At 32.6% G+C, this 22915-nt stretch overlaps 1 protein-coding gene across 2 annotated transcripts; it reads left to right on the forward strand.

Moving 5' to 3' along the window:
- Nucleotides 1-13223: 13223 nt before the first annotated feature.
- Nucleotides 13224-22634, forward strand: LOC107438421 (uncharacterized). Of its 2 annotated transcripts, none has more exons than XM_016050714.4 (4): nt 13224-13379; nt 19036-19227; nt 19300-19406; nt 21896-22634. In XM_016050714.4, the coding sequence occupies exons 1-4, from the start codon at nt 13319-13321 to the stop codon at nt 22526-22528; spliced, it is 993 nt and encodes a 330-aa protein (XP_015906200.2). In that variant the 5' UTR covers nt 13224-13318; the 3' UTR covers nt 22529-22634. The 2 variants fall into 2 exon arrangements, with proteins under 2 accessions (XP_015906200.2, XP_071040436.2); XM_071184335.2 differs by lacking the exon at nt 13224-13379 and adding an exon at nt 13525-13706.
- Nucleotides 22635-22915: the final 281 nt, after the last annotated feature.

The raw sequence follows: 22915 nt of genomic DNA on the forward strand, positions 1-22915 counted from the left end.
ACTAGCTCGACACTGGTACATGATTTGTTTCTATAGTGCTGCCATCTATTTGTAATTTTGAAACCATCGAATAGTCTAAATTAAATAGAACTCTCCGAGAAACGCATTTATGTCAGCATTGCGTTATAGAGCGTATAGAATGTACAGTGGACAAAAAAATAAATAAATCTCTCTGAATAACTTTCGCTCTAATGATCGGATTTTCACCTATAAGGAGTCAATCTTAATAGTTCTTGGGGATGACCTCAAATATGCTAATTAATTGTTGCTAACTATTCATTAAGTTATATAATCAGACACAAAAATGTCTCAAATTGGGTTGCAATCAAGATTTATATATTTGGTTATAGTTCCAGAAAACACTTAAGTAAAGTCAAATGGATATTTTAAAATAACCCATAGACTATTCCAAGATAGGAATACTTTATTCGACTCCGTTGCTAAGCAAACAAGTTCAGACAATTAAAAAAAATTTGAAATAATATTCTGTGATTTTTCGGAGGGGTTTAATGAATTGAAAATAGTATCTAATAAATGGTTAATAGAAAATATCTCGAAGTTTCTTTGTAATAGAAAATTTTTAAGCTGATTTCTGTCCAAAAAGCAAAGATTTTTTTCTTCTTTTTAATCTAATTTTAAAAGAAAATTTGAATCGATTTATAAATTATTTATGATTTTCTAGGCTTTTAGAATTTGAATACATGAACTTTTTAGCTGAAATTATTCGAGTTTTTTTTATGTTGTTTTTACTTTATTTATACGAGGATTTGATACTAAAATCAAATTTGTATAACTTATTATAATTATATACAAAATTTTAGGAAAAATCATTTTTACAGCTTTAATCGAGTCTCCTAGGCAAGAATGTTTGAAGAAACAAAAAAAAGTGCCTGAAAAATAAAATGTAGATTGTATAGTAATTCTAATGCACGTTCATAAGGTTTTATTTAATTTACGATACTTCTTTTTTCTGTAACTCAAGGAATTACTGAATTAACATTCAAGTGGCATTTTGAAAACATTGAAATATGTTATGTTCAAGATTAACATATTTAAATAATATGTTGCATATTGTATGATTCATTGTTTAAAAAAATGCTTCATTCTGCCGGATATTTAGGCCAGATACTACACTGGCTTCAAAAAATATAGAGAGGGATATAAAAAGTCGACATGTTTCGAGCGTTTAAATATAAGCGCCCATTCTCAAGACACGTCAGGCGTGAATGACTCATGAGTTTGATTATTGGACGCTCAAAACATGAGTATTTTTATTATCATCTATTATTTTTAAATGAATGAACTTTTTATCTACGTGGTAGTGTAAAGAGTAAAATTTTTAAAAATTTTTAAATTTAATTAAATAGTTAGTAAAATAGTTCCGCAAAACACGCTCGGACAGGTACTTAAAAAATTTGATTTAAGATTAAGACGATTTATAAGATGTTGAGAAATTTTAAGATACTTAAAAATGTTGACTACGTATTCGTATTAATAATTATAAAATATAAATCGAAAAAATTGATAAATATATTATTCCAAATCTATGAATACCTATAAATATTACTAATATTGTATCAATTATTGAGAAATATACTTAATTAAATATAATCACATTAAATATAAGAACTATCTGATGTATAACCATATTCTAAAAGAAACATGCTTTTATAAAACTCGGCATTCGTTGAATAAAATGTTTTTATTCAATAAAATGTTTTATTCAAACTTCTTTACTAAATAACGAATACATTTTTAGTCAACTGAAAAAGAAGCATCGAATTTTATAATTAGAAAAGATAAAAATAAAAAAATTAGCAATCGGTTATTAGCGAAAAAAATATAAATGAAATTTTACGCTACGTAATTTTACGTAAGTCAAGTTCCTCGTAAGTTAATCACATTTTAATATCAATCGCTCCGTTTAAATGTTTCTTCATTGTCGCCAAATTATTTTTTTTTTAAATTAATATTAATTTTTCTCAGCTACTACTGAATAAAAACAGTTGAAACTTTAGATATTTCAATAGAAAAATATGTAGACTAATATGGTATAAAAAAAATCATACCTCATAATTCAGCATTTTTTCATTCTCAATTAAATTAAATAACAAAAATAATAAATAATTATTAAAAATTATTTTTTGCTGGAAATCGTCTTTGGGTAAATGAGTTTTATGAATGGGTGCAATTTTTTTTAAATTGCTTTAGTTTTAAAAATATGACTATAAACGCAAAAAGTGAAATTAACAAGGGGTCCAATCTTTGAATTCGCTCTCCTGATCAAACTATGAGGACCATACTTTCCAGTTTGTTGCTACCCCCTATATTTTGAAGATTAAGAATCCAAATTTGCAAAAAAAAAAATGCATATATTTATTCAGAGAAAGTACGTTTTTGTGTCCAATGTCGTAAGTTAATTAACAGTTAGCACTAAATAATTGGAATATTTGAGGTTATTCAGGGTTATATCCTTTTTTTTTTGCCCACTGTACATGCATACTGTACAAGACTGAAAAGAAAAAAAATAACAACAACTATAATGATAAATGTATAAAATAAAGTAAAACCAAAATGTTTAATATTTAGTTACATAAATCTTCATTGAAATGAATATTTTTCTGAATAATTTAAGAAAAACAATATACTAAAAAATTAAGAAACAATATTTTTTCCCCTCTAAAATATACTAAACATTTCAATTTAGCTTGAAGTTCAATTTTAAAATCCTGAATAAAATTCAGGCGAGTACTTAACAAGGAAAATATTATTTGGGAAATGCATTTCAATTTTTCACTCATCTTTGAGAATAATTTTATGAACCAAATGTTTATAAAACTCAATAACCCACTTTAATGCTCTACGAAAAATAAAGTTAATGGTAGGTGCAATAATAAGTAGAGGTATAATAATTTCATAGTATTATAAGTTATTTATGTATAATTTATTTTTTCACGCTTAATGTTGAAGTTTTGAAACGAAAATTTATTGTACAGTTCCATATAATTTAAAATTTAAATTTTTTTTGAATCAAAAGTGCAATTGAAATGTAGTAAAATGCTCAGTGGAGACGAATCGTTCGTCTCTAGTGAGCATTTTACTACATTTTATCACAATCTATTGCAGCATTTTACTACATTTTACCACAAAATATTTCAACCTTTTACTACATTTTACCACAATATATTCCTGGCATTTTACTACATTTTATCACGATATATTCCAACATTTTACTACAATATATTTCTGTATTTTACTACAATTACATTTGGCATAATTAAACTTAATGTGGTTCTTAGTAAAGCTGTATATTTTTGAAATATTCCAATAAAATTTTATTTGATTCTACGTTTATAATTAATTAGATTTATCTATGCTTAAGCAGGCTGCATGAAAAATATTGTATAATTGCATAAATATTCAAATTCTATCAAATAAAATGTTTCAATGAAGGAAAACTTATGCATACTATCCAAACAATGGTTTAAGAATCATCAATGAGTTAGAAAGTAGTTAATTTTTTTATTTTAATTTTTGAAGAGCATGACGAATTTATTACTAACAAAATATCACATTAATGAAATAAAATATAATGTCTTTCTGGAAAAGTATTTAAGTTATTTGAATTATCACTTTCTGTATAAATGAGTGAATAAATATAAAGTTAAAAATGGGTTTCTCCTTCATCAAAGTTTTCTTTTCCAAATACAATGTGATCATGCTCTTGCTTCATTTTCCGTTAACTTAATATTTCATTCTTTTTTTTCATTTCAATAATATTTCTGTTTTAATGCGCGGTCAATACCAACAGTAATCAAGTTCCATTTGTTTCACAACTTTCATTCTAAAATGCCGTTATTTTATCTCAAACTATTTTAAAAAAATAAAATTCTTAAAAATAAGTTGATATTTTTACGACTTTTTCACAATTCGATTTCTCAGAAACTATGCAGCTGATTTCGTTTATATTTTGCAATTTAAAATTGCACTTTTTTTAAATGATGCAAAATTTCTTATATCTTACCATTCAAAAGATTTTCGACTATTATTAAATAAAATAATAGAAAATAATGCAAAAAATATAACTTTTAGTAAATATTTATATTTACTAAAAGTTATATTTTGTATGTAATTATCTTCGGATTAACCTTTTTTATTGTAGGCAAAACTTTTTCAATTCGCTTAAAAAAGTTCTCGAGACAAAAAGTTAAACTTACATAAGGTGTCCAAACTTTGGGCCGCTTGCCTGATCAAACTGTTGGAGATCACATTTCGCAGATTACGGCCACCCTCTGTGTCAGGATCCTGATTCCTCTCCCACGCATTTGATTGACCCCTTGACCTGAGGGTCAGAGGGTGAAGGACACTGCAGGTGTCGTCCCCTAGATTGGGGGTGGAGCAAAGGACTGTTTCTTATGGGAAAGAGGATTTTTTAGAGATCAGATTAGTTTTGAAGGCAGGAGAGATTAGCTTTGAACGCAGAAGAGTTGAGTTTTGAGTTGAACTATGCTAGAGAAAGTATGAGAGAGAAGGGAGCAGCAGCGCTCCGGAATATTATATTCTCCAATTCATGTATCATTTTGTAAATAATTCTATAATCAAGAATTTAGTAATAAATAAGCTAAAATTGAAATAATCCGTGGTCATCCTTAGTGAGTAGTCTTTAAAAACGAACCAAGAGACAGAAAGGTCTCACAAAATGGCGCAGTCGACAGGATGGAAGGAGGACTGCTATGCTAAGGAAAAGAATCGTCGCCGATGCACACTATGAGAAATGCCCAGTAAAGAGTGTTGCCTCATGGAGTCAATCTTGATAGAAGGATGCCTACGGAAATGCCTAGTGAAAAAGATTGCCTGAAGGAAAGGGTGACGGTGGACTGACAACATCGACGGGACTATTATCGCCGGAGGCGATAGGCAGCCAGTGCTACCCCCCGTGACCGGTGGCCATAGAGTGTGGTTTCAACATCGACTCTCTGACAAAGAGGACAATTGAAAAGATAATAAAGGGAGGTAAGCTTTATCTCATGCATGAAAAGATAAATTACACGCTCACATTTCTGGGTAGAAGTTTAACAAAAAGGGTAGTTAGTTAAGGGGATAAGTTTATTTTGTTTTGGTTTAAAGTCAACCTGATGTGTTACTTTATTTGAGCTTAAGGAATTGGCCAGTTAGCTATAGTATTGTTTGTAATTGATTTGATGTTTTTTTTTAAAGTAACCTAGTGGTTGATTTGTTAAGAGTGTAATTTTTTTATTGCTTTATTAAGAGTATGTATGAAAGAAGAAGAGTATTGATTTAATAACTTGTAAAAAGGTGTAGGATTATTTAAAGATTGTGTTTTATATGCCAATAGCGAGCTGAGTAAGCAAGGCTCTTGGTTTATTTCTATTTAGTAGTGATTATTATTTATGATGCATTCTGTTAAAATAATTTTGGACCGAAAAAAAAAGGTCAAGGAAGGGGTTTGCTTTTGTTTAAATGATGAAATGGTTAATTATTATGACTGTAGAATCTATTAAATTTAAGAGTTTTAATTTTGGGGAAAGTAAAAGTGTATATTTTAGATGTACCAAAAGAGTACGAAATTGTATTATTTTGCAATGAAAGTTGAAAAGAGTAATTGGTATTTGTGTGCATTAAGAAGTAATGTTTGAATATTGCATGTTTTGAATATTGCAGGATACAAATTGTATTGTATATGTTATGTTTACATGTGAGATGTTAAATTTTATAATAGAATGTCGGGGTATGAGTATAGGGGATCTGAATGTATGAGTAGGGGAGCTGATCGAGAGTGTCACTAAGTTTCCCTTTTTTTTTAATTTTATTGTTAAATAGCATTGTTTTTTTTTTGGTGATTAGGGAATTAAGTTAATACTATCAGTATGAGTTTTATTTTTAAAGCAAGAAAGGTAGATTTGATAGTCCTAGCTGAGAAGCTTGGGATAACGGTTCCCGAGAACGTCAAGATGTTTCAGTTAAAAGCATTGATCACCGGGAGTTCGGATTACGATGAGCAACATACTAAAGATGTTTTAAGTGGGATTAAAGAGGAGCGGGAACGGAAAGAGGAACGGGAACTAGAGGAGTGGAAACGGAAACAAGAGGTATGGAAAGAGGAACGAGAGGAGCGGGAACGGAAGCAGGAGCGGGAGCCAGAGGATCGGGAACGGGAACGAGAGGAGCGGAAGCAGGAACAGGAGCATGCGGTTAGAATGCAGGAATTACAAAAATTAATAGACGATAGGGAACGGGAGAAACAAAAATTAAAAGAAGATAGGGAACGTGAGCAACAAAAGTTAAAAGAAGATAGGGAACGCGAGGATGAAATAAAGAGGCAAAAAGAGCACGAACGAAAAGTAAGAGAAGGTGCGGAACGGGTGTTAAATAGAAGGATACGTGAACTGGAATGGTTAAAACGAGAACGGGAATATGATTATGAGCGGATAAGAAGTACTATAGAAGGGATTGAGCTGATAACAAAAATTTTAATGAGTGACCAGGATGAGGAAAGTAAAACCCAGGATTGTAAACCCTTAGTCAATTTAAATGGATCGGTGGGAGATTTAGGCGCCGTGGAGTCAGCGGAGAGGCCGGAGTCCGGAAAGTTTGGTTTTGGAATTGAAGGAAAAGAGGTGAATGTGAAGGGTGGGGTTAGACGATTTCCTGAATGGAGTGGTCCAAATGTTAATAGAAAGGGTAAGTTACCGCGTGAATCGCTAAGAAAAAATAGTACTAGCTCAGGAGAATGGTCCCCGAAATGTTATAACTGTGGAGAGGTAGGACATTTAAAGAGGGGATGTCCGAAAATTACTAGATTTAGGTTAGATCAGAAGAAAGATCAGGCTAAGCAAGATTCCGTAGAACGCGTTAGTCACGAAAAGAGGGTGAAGAAAGACGAATCGGATTTGCGTAGAATCGACGTGGTTGAGGAGAAGTCTTGTTTCTCAAAAATAATATACAATGTTCCTAAATTAAGCGTATCAAGGCAATCTTTAGATCCTGAAGAAAATTTTGAGATAGGGAGATGGATCTTTGTAAATTCAGAGATAGGCCCTGCTGTAGAGGAAAAGCTCAGTAATGTTCCTAGTAACTGTGGGATAGGGGAAGGAATTGTAAACCCTAGTGAAAAAATCCCGGTAGTGGTCAAAAGTGAAAACGAGACGACGGTGATAAGGGATAGGGAGTTTAAATTAAAGGAGCATGTTTTTGAAAATGCAGGGGATGAACGGAGGGGAAAAGAGTGGGAGAAAAAGATGATCTGTTCTGAGGGAAAAGAACAAGAAGGGAACAAGGGGATTGAGACTAAGGACACTGACCTTGCTTGCGAGAATTCGGACGGGAGAGGAGTGCGAATCACTCCGGGGGGTCTCGAGGTGTTGGAGATAGAGTCAAACGGGGGAGGGGACGAAGATCCACCATGTATTTTAATGAATCCGGAGTGTGGTGAGAAAGTAGGGGGTGGAGATAAGGAATCACCCTTTTCTCATGGCCAAAGATTTAAAAAAGAGCAGGTGCAGGGCTCCGAATTTGAAGGAATGTTAGAGGAAGTGAGGGAGGATTTTAAAGGCAAAGAAGTTTGTGGTCAGCGAGGGGTTGGAGTGAAGGTTAAAAGCCCAATTAACGCGTTGAAGAGGATGGATTTGTCCTGTGAGAAAAGAAAGGGAGATAGCGACGGCGCGATGGAATCTAAACTTCTGTGGTTTGAGGGGAGAAAAAAATTGGTTAAGTATCCTAAGAAGGAGTTGTACACAGCTGCGAATTCAAACATTCCCGATATCAGAATTAAAACCCGTAAGGTGCAGGTGAAAATAAGGATTGGTTTTCAGAAAGGGGGGTCCGAAAGAAAAAGTAGAGCAAAACAGTTAGCTAGTCACTTAAGAGGAAGTGGTATAGAAAGAGATATGTTCCAGGGGATTAGGTCAATGAACTTAAAAGAGTGGACATTTGGGCAATTTGGACGGTTAATTTTGTATGCTAATTATTATTATTTGTTAGGCAGGAATTCTGGACATGACTTTAAGGATTTTATTTTGATGGAATTTTATAAATGGATTTTGGCATGGATATTTTATTTTTAGCCTGATAAAAGTGATTTTAATGTGTTGATTGTAAAAATATTAGGTTCTTTTATGCTATGTTTTGATTTTGCATTTATTAGTTTGTCAAGTGTCCTAAGTGTAATTTTATGTTTAATAAGGTATAATGCGGCCAATCTCTTTTGCGCACGGGAATGTGTGCGTGTAATTGTTTTTTGGTGCAGGGATGGGCTTGCATTGTTTTTAGGTTTCACTTGTACGACCAGGGAAAAAGGTCGAACTAGATGAAACCGGGGGGGAGGTGTCAGGATCCTGATTCCTCTCCCACGCATTTGATTGACCCCTTGACCTGAGGGTCAGAGGGTGAAGGACACTGCAGGTGTCGTCCCCTAGATTGGGGGTGGAGCAAAGGACTGTTTCTTATGGGAAAGAGGATTTTTTAGAGATCAGATTAGTTTTGAAGGCAGGAGAGATTAGCTTTGAACGCAGAAGAGTTGAGTTTTGAGTTGAACTATGCTAGAGAAAGTATGAGAGAGAAGGGAGCAGCAGCGCTCCGGAATATTATATTCTCCAATTCATGTATCATTTTGTAAATAATTCTATAATCAAGAATTTAGTAATAAATAAGCTAAAATTGAAATAATCCGTGGTCATCCTTAGTGAGTAGTCTTTAAAAACGAACCAAGAGACAGAAAGGTCTCACACTCTGTATTTTGGGGGGGGCCAGAAAACCATAATTCTTCGAAAAAAGGGAAAATTTAAAATATCGTCTGCACTAATGAATTAGCTCATCATCACCCTTTATCATTCACCCCTGAAATCATTTAGAGTGAATTTTAGAACACCAAGATCCGATCATTAGATTAAAATTTATTCATGGAGGTCCGTTTATTAATTTTTTTTTTATTTGCGTACTTATACTTCAGCCTTTCTTACTCGACAAAAAAACACAAATAAAAAATTCGTTTTAAATAGTTTTCGAGGAGGCAAGCTTTCAATTCTCAAAATTTTTTTTGCAGAACCTTTCCTTTTCTTAAGGTCATATTTACGTTCAGATTATTCATATTCTACAATTTTTTTTATCTGGATCACGAGGTTCTATATTCTGTATTGAGCGATATAAAGAGCCTAAAAATAAATTGCAGTTAAATAATAAACATTTTATTGTATACTATTGATATAGGTAAGTGCGTCAATATTAATCCAGACTCACACAACTGACCTTGGATGACGCGAGTAGAAAATAAGAAACAAAATTATGTCGTATAAATATTGATGAACAAGCATTTAAAAGTTTCCCGATTTATTTTTAGAACACTCTGTTCAAGCATTAACAAAATGAAACAACACTTTTTAATCCAACAGCGTCAACTGAAACAAAATGTATTTTATAATTTGTTTTCACTGTAAAGGATAAAAATTAATAAAAATGTTTACATGCTTACAAAAATGTTAAAAATGTTTGTAATGAAATGAATTGATTCTTCAATATTTGTATATTTGAAACACACAAAGACCAATGGGGGGGGGGAAGCGATTCATGCCAATTCTTCACAGAAATGACGATTCAGTTTGCCATCTCTTGCAATTTGAGGATTACTAAGTTTTTATAAATCAATTCAGTAAATTCACCCCGAGAATTATTACACAGTGAAGATGTTTTAGGTTTCTGTCCTCGAGCAAGATCGTGTTTTTGCCCTCCGAATGAGATCGTAACAGTTCTTTCTCTCGTGTGGTCATCACATATTAAAATTAATTATATACAAAAGTGAAGAAAAATGTTTTTGCGTTACCTTCGTGTTAAAAGACAAACATATAATTTGTAATCAATGTCGTTCCATTCATTTTATTTTTCACTCTGTTAGTAGTTGCTTAAAGGTCCGATGAACTGGGTGGCCATATGACTGAATGTGCTGCGGCTGCGCAGTCGGTTAAGGTTTCACTCACACTGTTGGTGTAGAGCTGGACGGGTCATGAATTTGATCCTGGCATCCGACTAAACAACCGGTGAATATTCGCAGCAAGGAATACAAAACGTATTTCTGCCGCATTAAAAACAATGATCCGGAGATAACTTCGGTGTTGTGACTTGCAAAGGACTTATTTAAAATATTCAAAGACGACAATTTTATACTCAAAACAAAAATAAACGATATAAGTAAAATACTGCAGTTTAAGTAAAAGTAGGAGCAATTTTAAACCGTTCTTTATATTAATTAGAAAACCAGGTCTTATGTTTTAGAAGATAAAATGTGAAGATATATTCAATTAAGATTATTTAAAATCGTTATTTAAGATCTAATGAAGATTTTAAAATAATGACGATATATTTAACGAAGATAAAATTTTTTAAATTCATTCAAAGTGCAAGAAAAAAAAATGAAAAAACGAACCACCCTGAATTTTCGATCTCATGATCGGATCGTCACATATAAGAACTCAGTCTTAATGGTGGGAGGAAGTGACTTCAAATATGAGTGCAGATGCTATTTAAAGTTTCGAAAATGTACTACTACAGAAATGTACTTTCTCTGAATAAACACACATTTTTGTCGATGGTTTTTGATTTCTGAGTCCCAAAATATAGGGGTAATCACAATTTAAGATATAAGGTATGGGGAAAAGTTTAAAGTTTCTTGACTCCTTTATCTTAATTTCATATCGAGAGAATTTCTTTAAGCAAATAGAAAAACTTATTTTTAAAATTTGTTTATCTAAAGAATACCCTCCAAGAAACTAGTGATAAACTCCATGGAAAGAAATTATTTTTTAATATATTATTTTTTTATTATTTTTGAGAAATGAATAAAATTTACTTAACTTAATCTTAATTTACAACATAAAAAAATTTATTTAAAATGAATTATATTACACTAATTAAGAGACATTTTTGAATGATGGATTATTTGATTTTATTCAATAGAGATTAATTATAGGAGCAATTGCTTTACATTGATTAATGCATACAAAAACAAAATTAAATCTTATACCTTGTCGATTTAATCTTAGTACACTGGGATACGCGTAAGAAACTTAATGTGGGTATTTCTGCACTGATTGTATGTTGAAATGTGGCACTTGTTTTGGGTTCAAAATGAACCGCTGTTCGCAAAACAAAAATTTTCATTACTTTTCGGAGACAACTCAACTGATATACATCACAAGAAAAAAATAGTGCGTGGAGTCCCTCCGCGCGGAAGAAGTTAAACTTCGCAACCTGCGACGTTAATTGTAGAAGAATCAGCAGTCGTAGAAGGATCACTAGTTCTATTCAACGACTCTTTTTCCTGCTCCGCTGACTTCCGTGCTCTGTAATAATGGTAATATTGTGCATTTTTCCCTCGTGGACCTCTTGAACCAGTGGAAGTGCTTGTGGTTGCCTCGTCGTCTCGCCCTGGAAAACTTATTTGCATTAATAATGTATGTGAATGCGTCACAATGTAATTTCAGAAGAGAAAACCTAACAATCAATTGATATTCACAAATGACGTACCTTGACATGACCTTAAATCCGTCGCATTGTCCGTGGGATTGTTTTCACTCATTTTTTACAATTGTTGTCCACTAAGTTTGAAAACAAAAAATACTACCCTATTAAATTATATGTGTACCAAAACAAACTAAAAAAATATTTATAGAAAAACAATACTTTTATTATTTTTATGCTAGTGAGAACCAAAACAATATGGAAATGAATGAGGGAAAACTGGATCCTACCACGTGATTTCCCGGCCAATAAAAATGTAGCGTTAAACGTTTAACGCAACCTTGTTGGAAGTCGCATAAGAAGTATCACTTCAAAAAAAAAAAAAAAAAAAAAAAAAAAACAGTGGTTTAAAAATGAATAGCCAGCATACATGGGAGCGCTTGCCCCCCCCCTTCTTTTTTTTTTTTTTTTTTTTTGAATGATTAAGATTTCATTACACTGATGAAGACTGATTGTAGATGTTGAAGAGTACGATTAGAAGGCATGTGGCTTGAAAAAGCACCTTTAGTGGCGGTGAATCGATATTACTAACTCCCTGAATTGGAGCGATAAGGGAAGAGAAAAAAAAAATTTTTAAATTTCAGTTACATTCTGGTTCACGGTTGATGTCTGAAAGTATTCTTCGCTTGGACATCCTGGTTTTTATACTCGAGCTTGCCTCTGTAAACAAATTTAAGTTTTTCGTGTTTCAGCCCGATTTTATCTTTCAACCAGATTTTTGGAAGTGCGAGAGAAGAAACATGCTACAACTAAGACAAAACACACTGACAAAATCACACGTGTCGATCAAATAAACCGACAGATTCTGACGACTGGTAAGCAGAAATTCCAAAGCGGCTTGAAAAGGGGGAAAGTGAAACAAATGCAAAACAAATTTGGCGACCCGATGTCACAATTTTACTTAATTACGTCGAAAAAATTTTAAATTTTAAGATGATGCACATTTTTACACAGTTTTAAATATTGTTAATTTTGTTTGTCCAAAAATAAGATTAGAATGAAATTGGAAAATCAGTTAGTTCAGGAGAAATTGAATTATAAATATATCTCTTTAAAATTTGCTTTTCAGAAACTTTTCGACCCATTTCCTTAAAATTTTGTATTTTATCATATAAAATTACATTCTTTAAAATAATTTAAAAATTTCCATTTCAAAATTTTTTCGACCGTTATCATTTTAAATTTTAAGATGATGCACATTTTTACACAGTCAAAATAATAAAATATAATAAATAATTAGTAAAAATTATTTTTTTCTTAGAGATATCTTTAGATTAACAAATTTTATAATTGAGTGCAAAAATTTTTGAATTCTATTTAAAAAAATATCTCGAGGAGATATGGTGAAATACACAAAAAGTAAAACTAACACTAAGGGGGCTGTAGACCGCTCCCCTAACCCAACATTTTGGGACCCTATTTCAAAGATTGCGGCTACTCCCTACATCTTGAGGATCCAAATTCATCGAAAAAAGTGAGTTTATTCAGAGAAAGTACATTTTTCTGTATTATTTTGAAACTTAAAATATCATCAGCCCTATTTAATAAGTACATTTGAGGTCATCCTCGCAAATCCCCTCGTTATTCAGGGTGCTTCGTTTTTACTTTTGCTCACTGAGCATTGATTGCCTTAAAGAACAATAAAATACGAATAAAATATTTATTTAAACCAGTTGTGCAAACGTACATAGTTTCGTTGGCATTTTATATGGAATTTCCTTTTTCTCAAATTTAGTTATTCACTTGTTTAGCTTTCTTAAAGATCGTTTTATGAGAGATTTCCGCAAAAATGTCTAGATTTAGTTTTAGGAATATTTCACCGTTTAGTCGTCTATTTAAATCTATTGGAGGTAAGTGTTTTTAGAAATAATAAATAAAAGATATGAATTATAATGAATGTATAAGAATAAAAATTGCAGAATTAGAATGAATGATTTAGATGGAAAATTATGAAATAAAATTAACAAATTGGAATGAATATATAGAAATAGAATAATCGAATTATAATTCAGATTTCAAGTTAAATTTAATGAATTAGAATGATTTTGAATTAGTGATTGGAAATAAATTATGCCCGAAGACAGATCTTATGGACAGTCACAAATGTGTTGTAAGATGGCCAAAATGGAAGGGAACGATGGCAGTTCTGAGTCAGGGCCACAGTTTCTGCAATGCAGGTACTTTGTAGTTCCATCTTTTTGAATTTTCATCCCTCTCAGGGGGCGTGTTCTGAGTCTGGTAAGGGTGTTGCCCAGGGTCCTGCTTGTGTCTAGTTCGCAAATATGATGTTTCACTGCCTTGTCCCTTAATCTTGACTTTACCACTGCATTATTATCATTAAGTGTCACATAACACACAGGGCAATTTATCACTGTTGAGATTTTTTGCCTATTTCGGTAACTGAGAGCTATAAGCTAGCACAGACGTCAATGATGTTATCGAATAAAATCATTTTTTAAAACAGAAACATTTACAGCTTAATTTAAAATAATGGCTAGGTGGCATAGAAGCAGTGCGAAACATAAAAAAAAAATTCCATTTTTCTAACCTCTTTTTTCCAAATAATTTCATTGAAATTTTCGATCGATTTTTAAGCTAGAGGGCGAAAATTGCCCCTTTCATCCGCTGTCCAAATTTCATCACACTAGAACAATCGGAGTTATAAGAGAAACACACTGACACGAACAGTGACACAAACTCTTTATTACGTTATTATAATTATTGTCAAATTGTTCATGTTTAATTATTGTTAATAATCTGCGCCATTGTTTTCAATTAAATTATACAAAGACATTTTATCGCGTAAAAATTTCTACTTGGCAATATTGTTTGTGCATGAATTTGTGTGTGAATACAATTTTTTTTTGCGTTACATTTAAAAAAAAGCCACTAATACCACTCACGGTTAGCCTGACAGCAAGAGGACTCAAACCCATGATCCGTCTAAGTCTAAGGATATTTTCCGTCGGTTGTGTGGTCTATGGTAGTCGGGGGTGGGGAAATCGTATCGACCAGCCATCGCTGGGATTCAAAGCCGCGGTTCACCTCATTCGAAGGGGAATGCTCTATACCCGGTCAACGTTTGGTAATTTTATCCACTGAGGGATGTTAATTGTTTATATTTTAGATTGTTTCGATTTAATTTAATTGTATTTAAAATGAAATTTAATTACATGAGCGGCAACCTTAAGTGACGTTTAACTCTTATCCATAGAAAGTTGTAGAAACTCGGGAGAAATACACCAAAGTAAATAAAACGTTCCTTGAGCGGGTCGGTACCATTTGATCCACTGTCCAGTAACGGTCCGTGACCCGGGGTTTGGAGACCACTGTTTTGCAAGTCCTTCAAGTAAATCAAATTTCGAAACAATACTCACAGATTTCTAATTTTTTTAGGACCACCGTCCATTTAGCAATTATAAAAGAAATGATATGCCTTTTAGATGAAAAAACAATAATAAAATAATTTATTAATAAAAAATGTGTCCCATTTAAATTTCATTATTAGTTTTGTAATGATTCCCAATGTTGTGTTGTTACATATGGCTTTATTGGAAATATTAATCCATATACAATGTTCAGCTTTAAGTGGACTTAAAAACAAGGAGTAAAAAGGAACAAAATTACAATAACAAACAAAGAAAACACATGACAAACACATATCAATACAAAAAGAACACATAGAAAAAAATTAAAGTCAGAAATATATATATATATATATATATATATATATATATATATATATATATATATATATATATATATATATATATATATATATATATATATATATATATATATATATATACAGGTGATTATCAAAATAATGGAAACACTTGTGAATAAAAAGAACATTTAAGAATTTGCTTCATGAGCATTGAAATATAATCTTAGCTACCATTTTTTTTTAATATAAAAAGTACATATATTAGGTGGTATAAGAGAGCTTTAGCAGAGTTGTCTACGTTTTGATTTTTTGTCAGAAGCGTAAAATGTCAGACCTCACAGATTTTCAGAGAGGCCAAATTGTAGGAGCCCGACTAGTTGGAGCAACAGTGACCGAAACATCCCAGCTTTTAGGCGTTTATAGAGGTACAGTGTCTAAAGTCATGACAGCATATACACAGCACGGAAAGACAAGCTCGGCAAAGCAAAATAGTGAACGGAAGGAGATGCTGAGTGAAACAGACCGACGGATACTGAAGCTGATTGTAATGTCTAAAAAGAAAGCAACTGCAGCCTAAAGAGACCGCAGAGCTTAATCAGCATCTGCACTCTCCAGTGTCAACAATTACTGTTAGGGGATACCTTCATAAAGAGAACATTTACGGCAGAACAGCAAAGGATTCCTTCAAAATCTAGGGTGTTTCCACTATTTTGATAACCACCTGTATATACAGTGAAGAATGAGGAGTAGTGTTTACAGAGAGTTCGTGTGATCTCTGGCATCCCAGTAAAGTTTACACAGATCACTTCGCTCTTGGGATTGTTTGTCCAGTAAAGGGCATACAAGCAAGTGATCTGAGTTCATGGTTCCCGAATTGCAGATTTGGCACTCTCTAGATGGACCTATTTTGTTGAGGTGCTCTGCCAAGCAGTCTAGGCCCGTTGAGAGTCTGAAGTTTGTCACAGCCTTCTTACGAGGACTGTGGCAAACTGTTTTGGATGTTAGACCAGGGATTTCCAGGATTCACAATGTATTTATATTAGAGATGTTTTCAATACCAATTTCAAAGAAAGAGACTTCTCAAACAAATTCGACGAATTAGCTTGCAAATAAATATCTAATTAAAGATTATTTCCTAATGAAAACTGTGAAAAGAGTTTATAAATATAGAAATATAATCAGATCAAAATCATTGCAAATGCCTTACATAATAAAGCTCTGCGGGAAACATATATCAAAACCATACAAATTAGAGAGTTATATTTTTATAAGTAAACAATAGGAAATCCAAAATTAATTATAATGGATTATATTCCTTTAAATAACCAAACAAAGCAGAAACTAATTTAATTATGTAAAAAAAAATCAATTAACAAAACGTTCGAAACTACTTTTTTATTTCTTATTTTAAAGGGAGAGAGTAAGCAAAAATTTATTAACAAAAATTTAATTACAAAATTTGCTTTCAAACTCTCGAAAAATAAGAATTCCTAACATTTTTCAAATAAATAAATACATGATTAATTAAGTTAAAGATAACGCTGGAGAAGCCATGATAGCCTGATTGGCAGGGCGCTAGACTCACGTTCGTGAGCCGAATATAGCCGCCCGAAGACCCCCGTGTAGTAAATGGTGACTAGTGCACGTCAATTCTGTTGGGTCACAAAGTCCTTAATGTTCCCACAGCAAATTAATCCTCTGAGGGTGCTGAATTGGAGATGGATCGTTCTTTGGTTCTGGTCAAAATTACGATCTGTGGATGAATGAATGGATGTATGAACGGGTCCACCTTATAAACGGATGTAACGTATGAGTGCCTCGGAAGTCAAATTCTTCGTCATAGATGGCGCCGCTTGAAAACAGGAACAATCGCACCCCTTGCTTAATGAGCTACGACTACAACATAACACTGAAGAACAAATGTTTTGTTGAATTTATACCATTACTTAATCTTGTCTGATTCGGGTGAGAGAATAAAATATTTTAGTTAGTTTTGCTCATAAATTTTAAAAAAATTTTTTTTTGAAAATGATATTATTGATCTATTTTTATTGAAATGTACAAGTTTAAAAACATCTATATGTAACAGGGGTTGTATGTTTATATGTAACATTTATATGTAACAGAAATGTTGTGACAAACTTCAGGAAGACTTATGCACATCACCCGAATGAAAATTACATTGTTACCCGTAAAGATCGTCGTAATAGGCTAGGGACGTTTCTTTATAATTACCTGCTTCAAAGCACAAGAAGAAACAGTTCATAATAGCTAGGCGCTCCTAGCAGCGCTTAGCGACATTTTTGGGCATGAATTAATATGCAATTTTAATCCTGAGGATTTATTCCAACTCCCCTAAAACTTGTCGCACTATTTACGCAACCTCCTTTACATATAATGTTTTTAATCTTGTGCATTTCGACGAAATATGGTCAAAAAATGTCATTTAAAAAAACTGAAGTTTGGAGAGGGAAACCTATTACAGATTTGAAATCATCGATACGAAAGTAAAGATCTGTTAAAAAATCTCATGCAATAGAAAACAACAACAGAATAAATTTTTAAATAAATAAAAATTTCCCGAGTGTAACCAGCCTTTTTACCGAAATTAAGGTTGCATGAGTGTAAAACGTTTTAAATTTAATGTACAAATTCGTAGAAGATTTGATGTTGAACACGACATCGGTCAAGAATAAAATTGTAAAGTGGATTATTAAATGTAAACAAACAAACAATTTTAATAACATAACTGTTTTAGTAAGACTTATGATATAATGATGGAAATGTGAACGATTTTTCAAAGATAAAAACTTCTATCAAGTACTGTTACATCAGTACAATAAAAAAATCTAATTTTTATATCAAATAACGAAAAAGTTAACTATGAAAAATCCCAAGAAAATAAAGCTAAAAAAAAAAACCTTGGTCCTATAAAAAACTTTTTTGATTAAAAAACATCATGAAGATGGTAAGCGCCCATTCTAAAGACTCATCAGATGTTCATTCATTTCTTGAAAATCTTGAGAATAGACACCTATTTTTAAAGCGCTTGAAACAACTAGACTTTTATTATCATCTTTAATGTTTTGAAACAAATGAATTGTTCATATTATTAAGTATAATAGAATGAGTGATTTTAAAATAACGTATTATTTTCACGTGGAAAATTCCGAGAGAAAAAATCAGATCAGTTTCAGATACAATATTCAATTTAAAAATCTAATTTTCATGTCTTTTATTGTTTTTATTGTATACCTTTTATGTGATTTTAATATAGGTTAAAATAAACGATTACATTAAAATCGGATCAGTTTCTGATACAATATTCAATTTAAAAATCTTATTTTTCATGTCTTTTATTGTTTTCATTGTTTACCTTTTATGTGATTTTAATATAGGTTAAAAAAAACGACTACATTAAAATCGGATCAGCTTCTGATACAATATTCAATTTAAAAATCTTATTTTTCATGTCTTTTATTGTTTTCATTGTTTACCTTTTATGTGATTTTAATATAGGTTAAAAAAAAACGACTACATTAAAATCGGATCAGCTTCTGATACAATATTCAATTTAAAAATCTTATTTTTCATGTCTTTTATTGTTTTCATTGTTTACCTTTTATGTGATTTTAATATAGGTTAAAAAAAAACGACTACATTAAAATCGGATCAGCTTCTGATACAATATTCAATTTAAAAATCTTATTTTCATGTCTTTTATTGTTTTCATTGTGTACCTTTTATGTGATTTTAATATTGGTTGAAATAAACGATTACATTAAAATCGTGACTATCACATTGCAAAAAAAAAAGTGTATTGTGCTTTTTATTTTTAGTTGAAAGAAAGTGCTTTGAGGGAAGTTATTCAGACATAAAAAGAAACTACAGAACGAGGAACATCACAGAAGCCGATATTCCTAAAATAGCAGAAATCCGAAAAACACTGAAGCTTCACGATTGCACACCCAGTCTTTATTCCTTCTATGAACTGGATCCTGAAGCGATTATTGTAGCTGAAGATCGTGATGGTAACAAGTGATCAACCTCTCAAATTGAATAATGCGGTGAAAATTGTGAACCTAATTCATATTTCATTACAGGTAATATTATTGGAACACATTCTATGCTAAATTTCGCAAATGGATTATATATATCCGGATTGACGTATGTTCAACAAGACTACAGAAAAAGCAATCTTGCACTTGAGGTAAGAGCATAAAAAAGGGAAAAAAAGAAGTAAAATTATGAATATTATCAAACAATTTTTAAAAAATTCAAAAATATTTTTACAAAACACAATTATATCCACGGAAATTCATTATATAAATTTATTATATTTATATTTTGAGAGATTATGTTGAAATTATATCTTTTTTGTTGTTATTTTGTAAATTTTAATTCAATTTTTTGTTAAAAAAACAGCATTTTAATATTATTTAATTTTTTTCCTTTTTTATCTTCCTGCTTTTCCTTTTTTAATTAATTTTTTCCCTTCCTTGGTTTTCCTTGTAGTTTTCGTATTTTATGGGCTCTATGTACAGGCAAATTATAAAATAACTTTGCCTACATGTAAACCTCTGGTGAACTCATCATTTGTGGGATGCTGATAAAATTTTTTAAATAAGCATTATATTATATGTGCTTAAGAACTATGCCCTAAAAGCCTTAGCGGTTACAGTTACAAAAACGAAATTTCAAAGTTTTCAAAGGGCAACACACACAATTTATGATCGAATCATAATATTTGCGGCAAAAAACATAAAATGGATTTGAAACGATATTTTTCGCATGAGAAATGGAGACACGAAACAGAAATAAAGGAAAGGTTGATTTTTCTTTATGTATATATTTTAATAATTGAACTTTCGTTCCTTGCCTTAGAAGATACAGGAAGTGTTGCTCATTTATCGTTAACCGGCGGGCACCTGTGAACCAAAGTCACGGAGGCGAGCAACATTACCCACTCCATACACTGCCACAGATACCCGTTCACACAGATACCGTGGCCCACATTACACAACAGAGGACGCAACACACAGAGAAATATCCACGTCCTGAGCGGGATTCGACGTAGTCATTGGCTTCACAGTCAGGCACGCTAACTACTCGGCCACCTGGCCGGCGTTTTTTAGAAAAATAAAATCGACACAAAACCATAAAGCGAAGATTTTTGTGTTTCACTAATATTCGATTTGTCTGTAGGAGTCAGTTCTAGCTCTCTAAACAAGAACAGGCCTGAAAGAAGATCTATTCTTAGCTGCGCAGGAAAATGTACTCGGAATTCTTTTCGTTCCGTTTTGTTTTCTTGTCATTTGACTTGACTAACAGGTCTCTTACAATGAAGCAACGAGGCAAAATCGCAATACTTTATTACCTAGACGAAATGCAACAGAGGCATTGCTTATTTATTGCAGAAATAAGCAACTACGACTGGGACCACGTTCTGCACAAGTTGTACGGAATTTAATACGAAAATTTGAAGATACATATGTGGTTGTTGTTGTTGTTGTTAATTTACGTCGCATTAGAGCTGCACAATGGGCTATTGGCGACGGTCTGGGAAACATCCCAGAGGATGATCCGAAGACATGCCATCACAATTTTGATCCTCTGCGGAGGGGATGGCACCCCCGTTTCGGTAGCCCGACTACCTGCGCGAAGTCGAGCACTTTACGGTAGCACAGTTTAACGAGGACCAATACCGCACACCCTCGGTCCCTACGCAGACTGATCCAAGTGGTCACCCACCCGCACACTGACCGTAGTCAGTGATGCTTGACTTCGGTGATCTGCTGGGAACCGTGTCTTAACGATCAGTCCACTACGGGGCAAGATACATATGTGATCGATCACAAACCGGAGGACCTGTTGAGGTTGTAGCGAAAGTACACCAAGGTGGCATAAGTCAAATTTCAAGCGCATGAGGGGTTTCACGCACGCTGGATGTACCGAACTTCTCTTATCGGTAAATTCTGCTCTCAGTTCTTCTATGTACCTTTTCCGATTTCAAAGGGCTTTGGAAGCAGACGACCATCAACTACGGTTAAATTTAAGATATGAATTTTTCATTCAGTATGACGCTAACAACAAAAGACCTTTATCCATTCTTTGGAGAGGCGAGGCTCATTTCTAGTTGAACGATAACGTCAGTTCGAATAATTGTGTGTAAGATACAGAATCACACCCCCATTATGTGGTCACACTTCCGTAACATGGAGCTAAATTGACTGTGTGGTGCGGAACAACAAGCAGTTTCATCTTTGAGTACTTATTTTTTTATAAGAGAGCTCGTCCCAGCTCCAATTAATTTTTTACTGTAAGCATCACGTTTCAATCAAAAAAATGAGTGCTGCTATTTGAAAATTTTGAAATTTTTGAACTGTAACAGTCAGAGCTACGTAATCGTTTATGGCATACTTCATAAGTAATATAATATAATGCATAGATACAAAATTTTTATTAACCTCACTCAAACTGTAAACTCCCCAGAGTGTAATATATCCGAAGAGAGTTATTTTATATTACTAGCAGCAGGATGCAAACATAATGCACAATAATGGAAACAGTTTTATACTAATACAGTTTCTTGGGATTATTTAATATACATTATACATTCAAAAACAAATTTCTCTTACAAAATTGCTTTCGATTCTTTTGTGATATTAAATTTTTTTGTGTGCATTTTTGTGCCTTCAGATGATTCGCAAAGAAGCAGTACGACACAGACTCGAAAACAGACTGTTAACCACTTTCACCTTCGAAGCATGGGCAAAAAATTCAGATTATATTTTAGAATTTCAAGTCGACACCGGTTTTACTATTAAGAGATTCATTTCAACACAAAACCTAGACACCAATCTTCTCTCTCACGATCTACCCGAAGACGTTGCAATCCACGCATTTGACGAAAAGCTCTTGGAACTTGTGTATGACTATGATTTGCAAGTAGCTGGTTATGAGAGACGGGCCTTTCTGGATTTGAGTTTCAAAGAACCGAACAGTAGAAGCTTGGTTGCATTGAGGAAGGATCGATGTGTTGGATATGGTGGCATCAAGTTAACCTGTCCTGGTGCTAAGAGAATCGGACCACTCTACGCAGATGATTCCAAGATTGCTGAAGCGTTGATGAAATCACTTCTTAAAGGATTTGACGAAGGAAAAGGAGTTGTCATAGTAATTCCTACTCCTAATTCAGAAGCTCAAGCACTAGTGAGCAAATTAAATATGCCATTCAAAGACGGACTTTATCAACTTATCGAAAAGGGTTTTCCACAAGCAGATGTGAGTAAAGCATACGCACTGTTTGATTTGAATGGCACATCCATATGAAAATATATTTATACAACTATGCAGAAAATTATAATTATTCACTAGAAAAAACGTGTTGCATTATATTCAGAATTATTTACAAAATAAATCAACTTTTCATTTTTGATTGTTTTAAATGTCTGGATGAAAATTATCATGAATCCTTTAATTTTATTAAAACACTTCTAATATCCCTCAATTTTATTAAACAACTTTCAAATGTGAGCAATTTGATGACAATGTAAGCATTTTTTTCTGCATTTTGCATATTATATAAATATATATAATGGTAGTTAGATCAGTGGTTCCCAAATGGTGTTCCACGGAACCCTAGGGTACAGTGTAAGATTTCAAGGGGTTCAGCGATTTAAAATATTTTATGACCAGTGATGAGTTTTAAAATCTCTT

This window comes from Parasteatoda tepidariorum, chromosome 10, assembly GCF_982258835.1.
Source record: "Parasteatoda tepidariorum strain Cologne lab strain chromosome 10, Ptep-v5.0, whole genome shotgun sequence".
Taxonomy (NCBI): domain Eukaryota; kingdom Metazoa; phylum Arthropoda; class Arachnida; order Araneae; family Theridiidae; genus Parasteatoda; species Parasteatoda tepidariorum.

Excerpts from the sequence above, each read along its gene's own strand:
- LOC107438421 (XM_071184335.2), top strand. The coding sequence starts at position 13,619 with ATGGACAGTCACAAATGTGTTGTAAGATGGCCAAAATGGAAGGGAACG. Across the intron at positions 13,707-19,035 it reads CCACAGTTTCTGCAATGCAG|TTGAAAGAAAGTGCTTTGAG; the intron begins GTACTTTGTAGT and ends TTTTATTTTTAG. Across the intron at positions 19,228-19,299 it reads TGTAGCTGAAGATCGTGATG|GTAATATTATTGGAACACAT; the intron begins GTAACAAGTGAT and ends ATTTCATTACAG.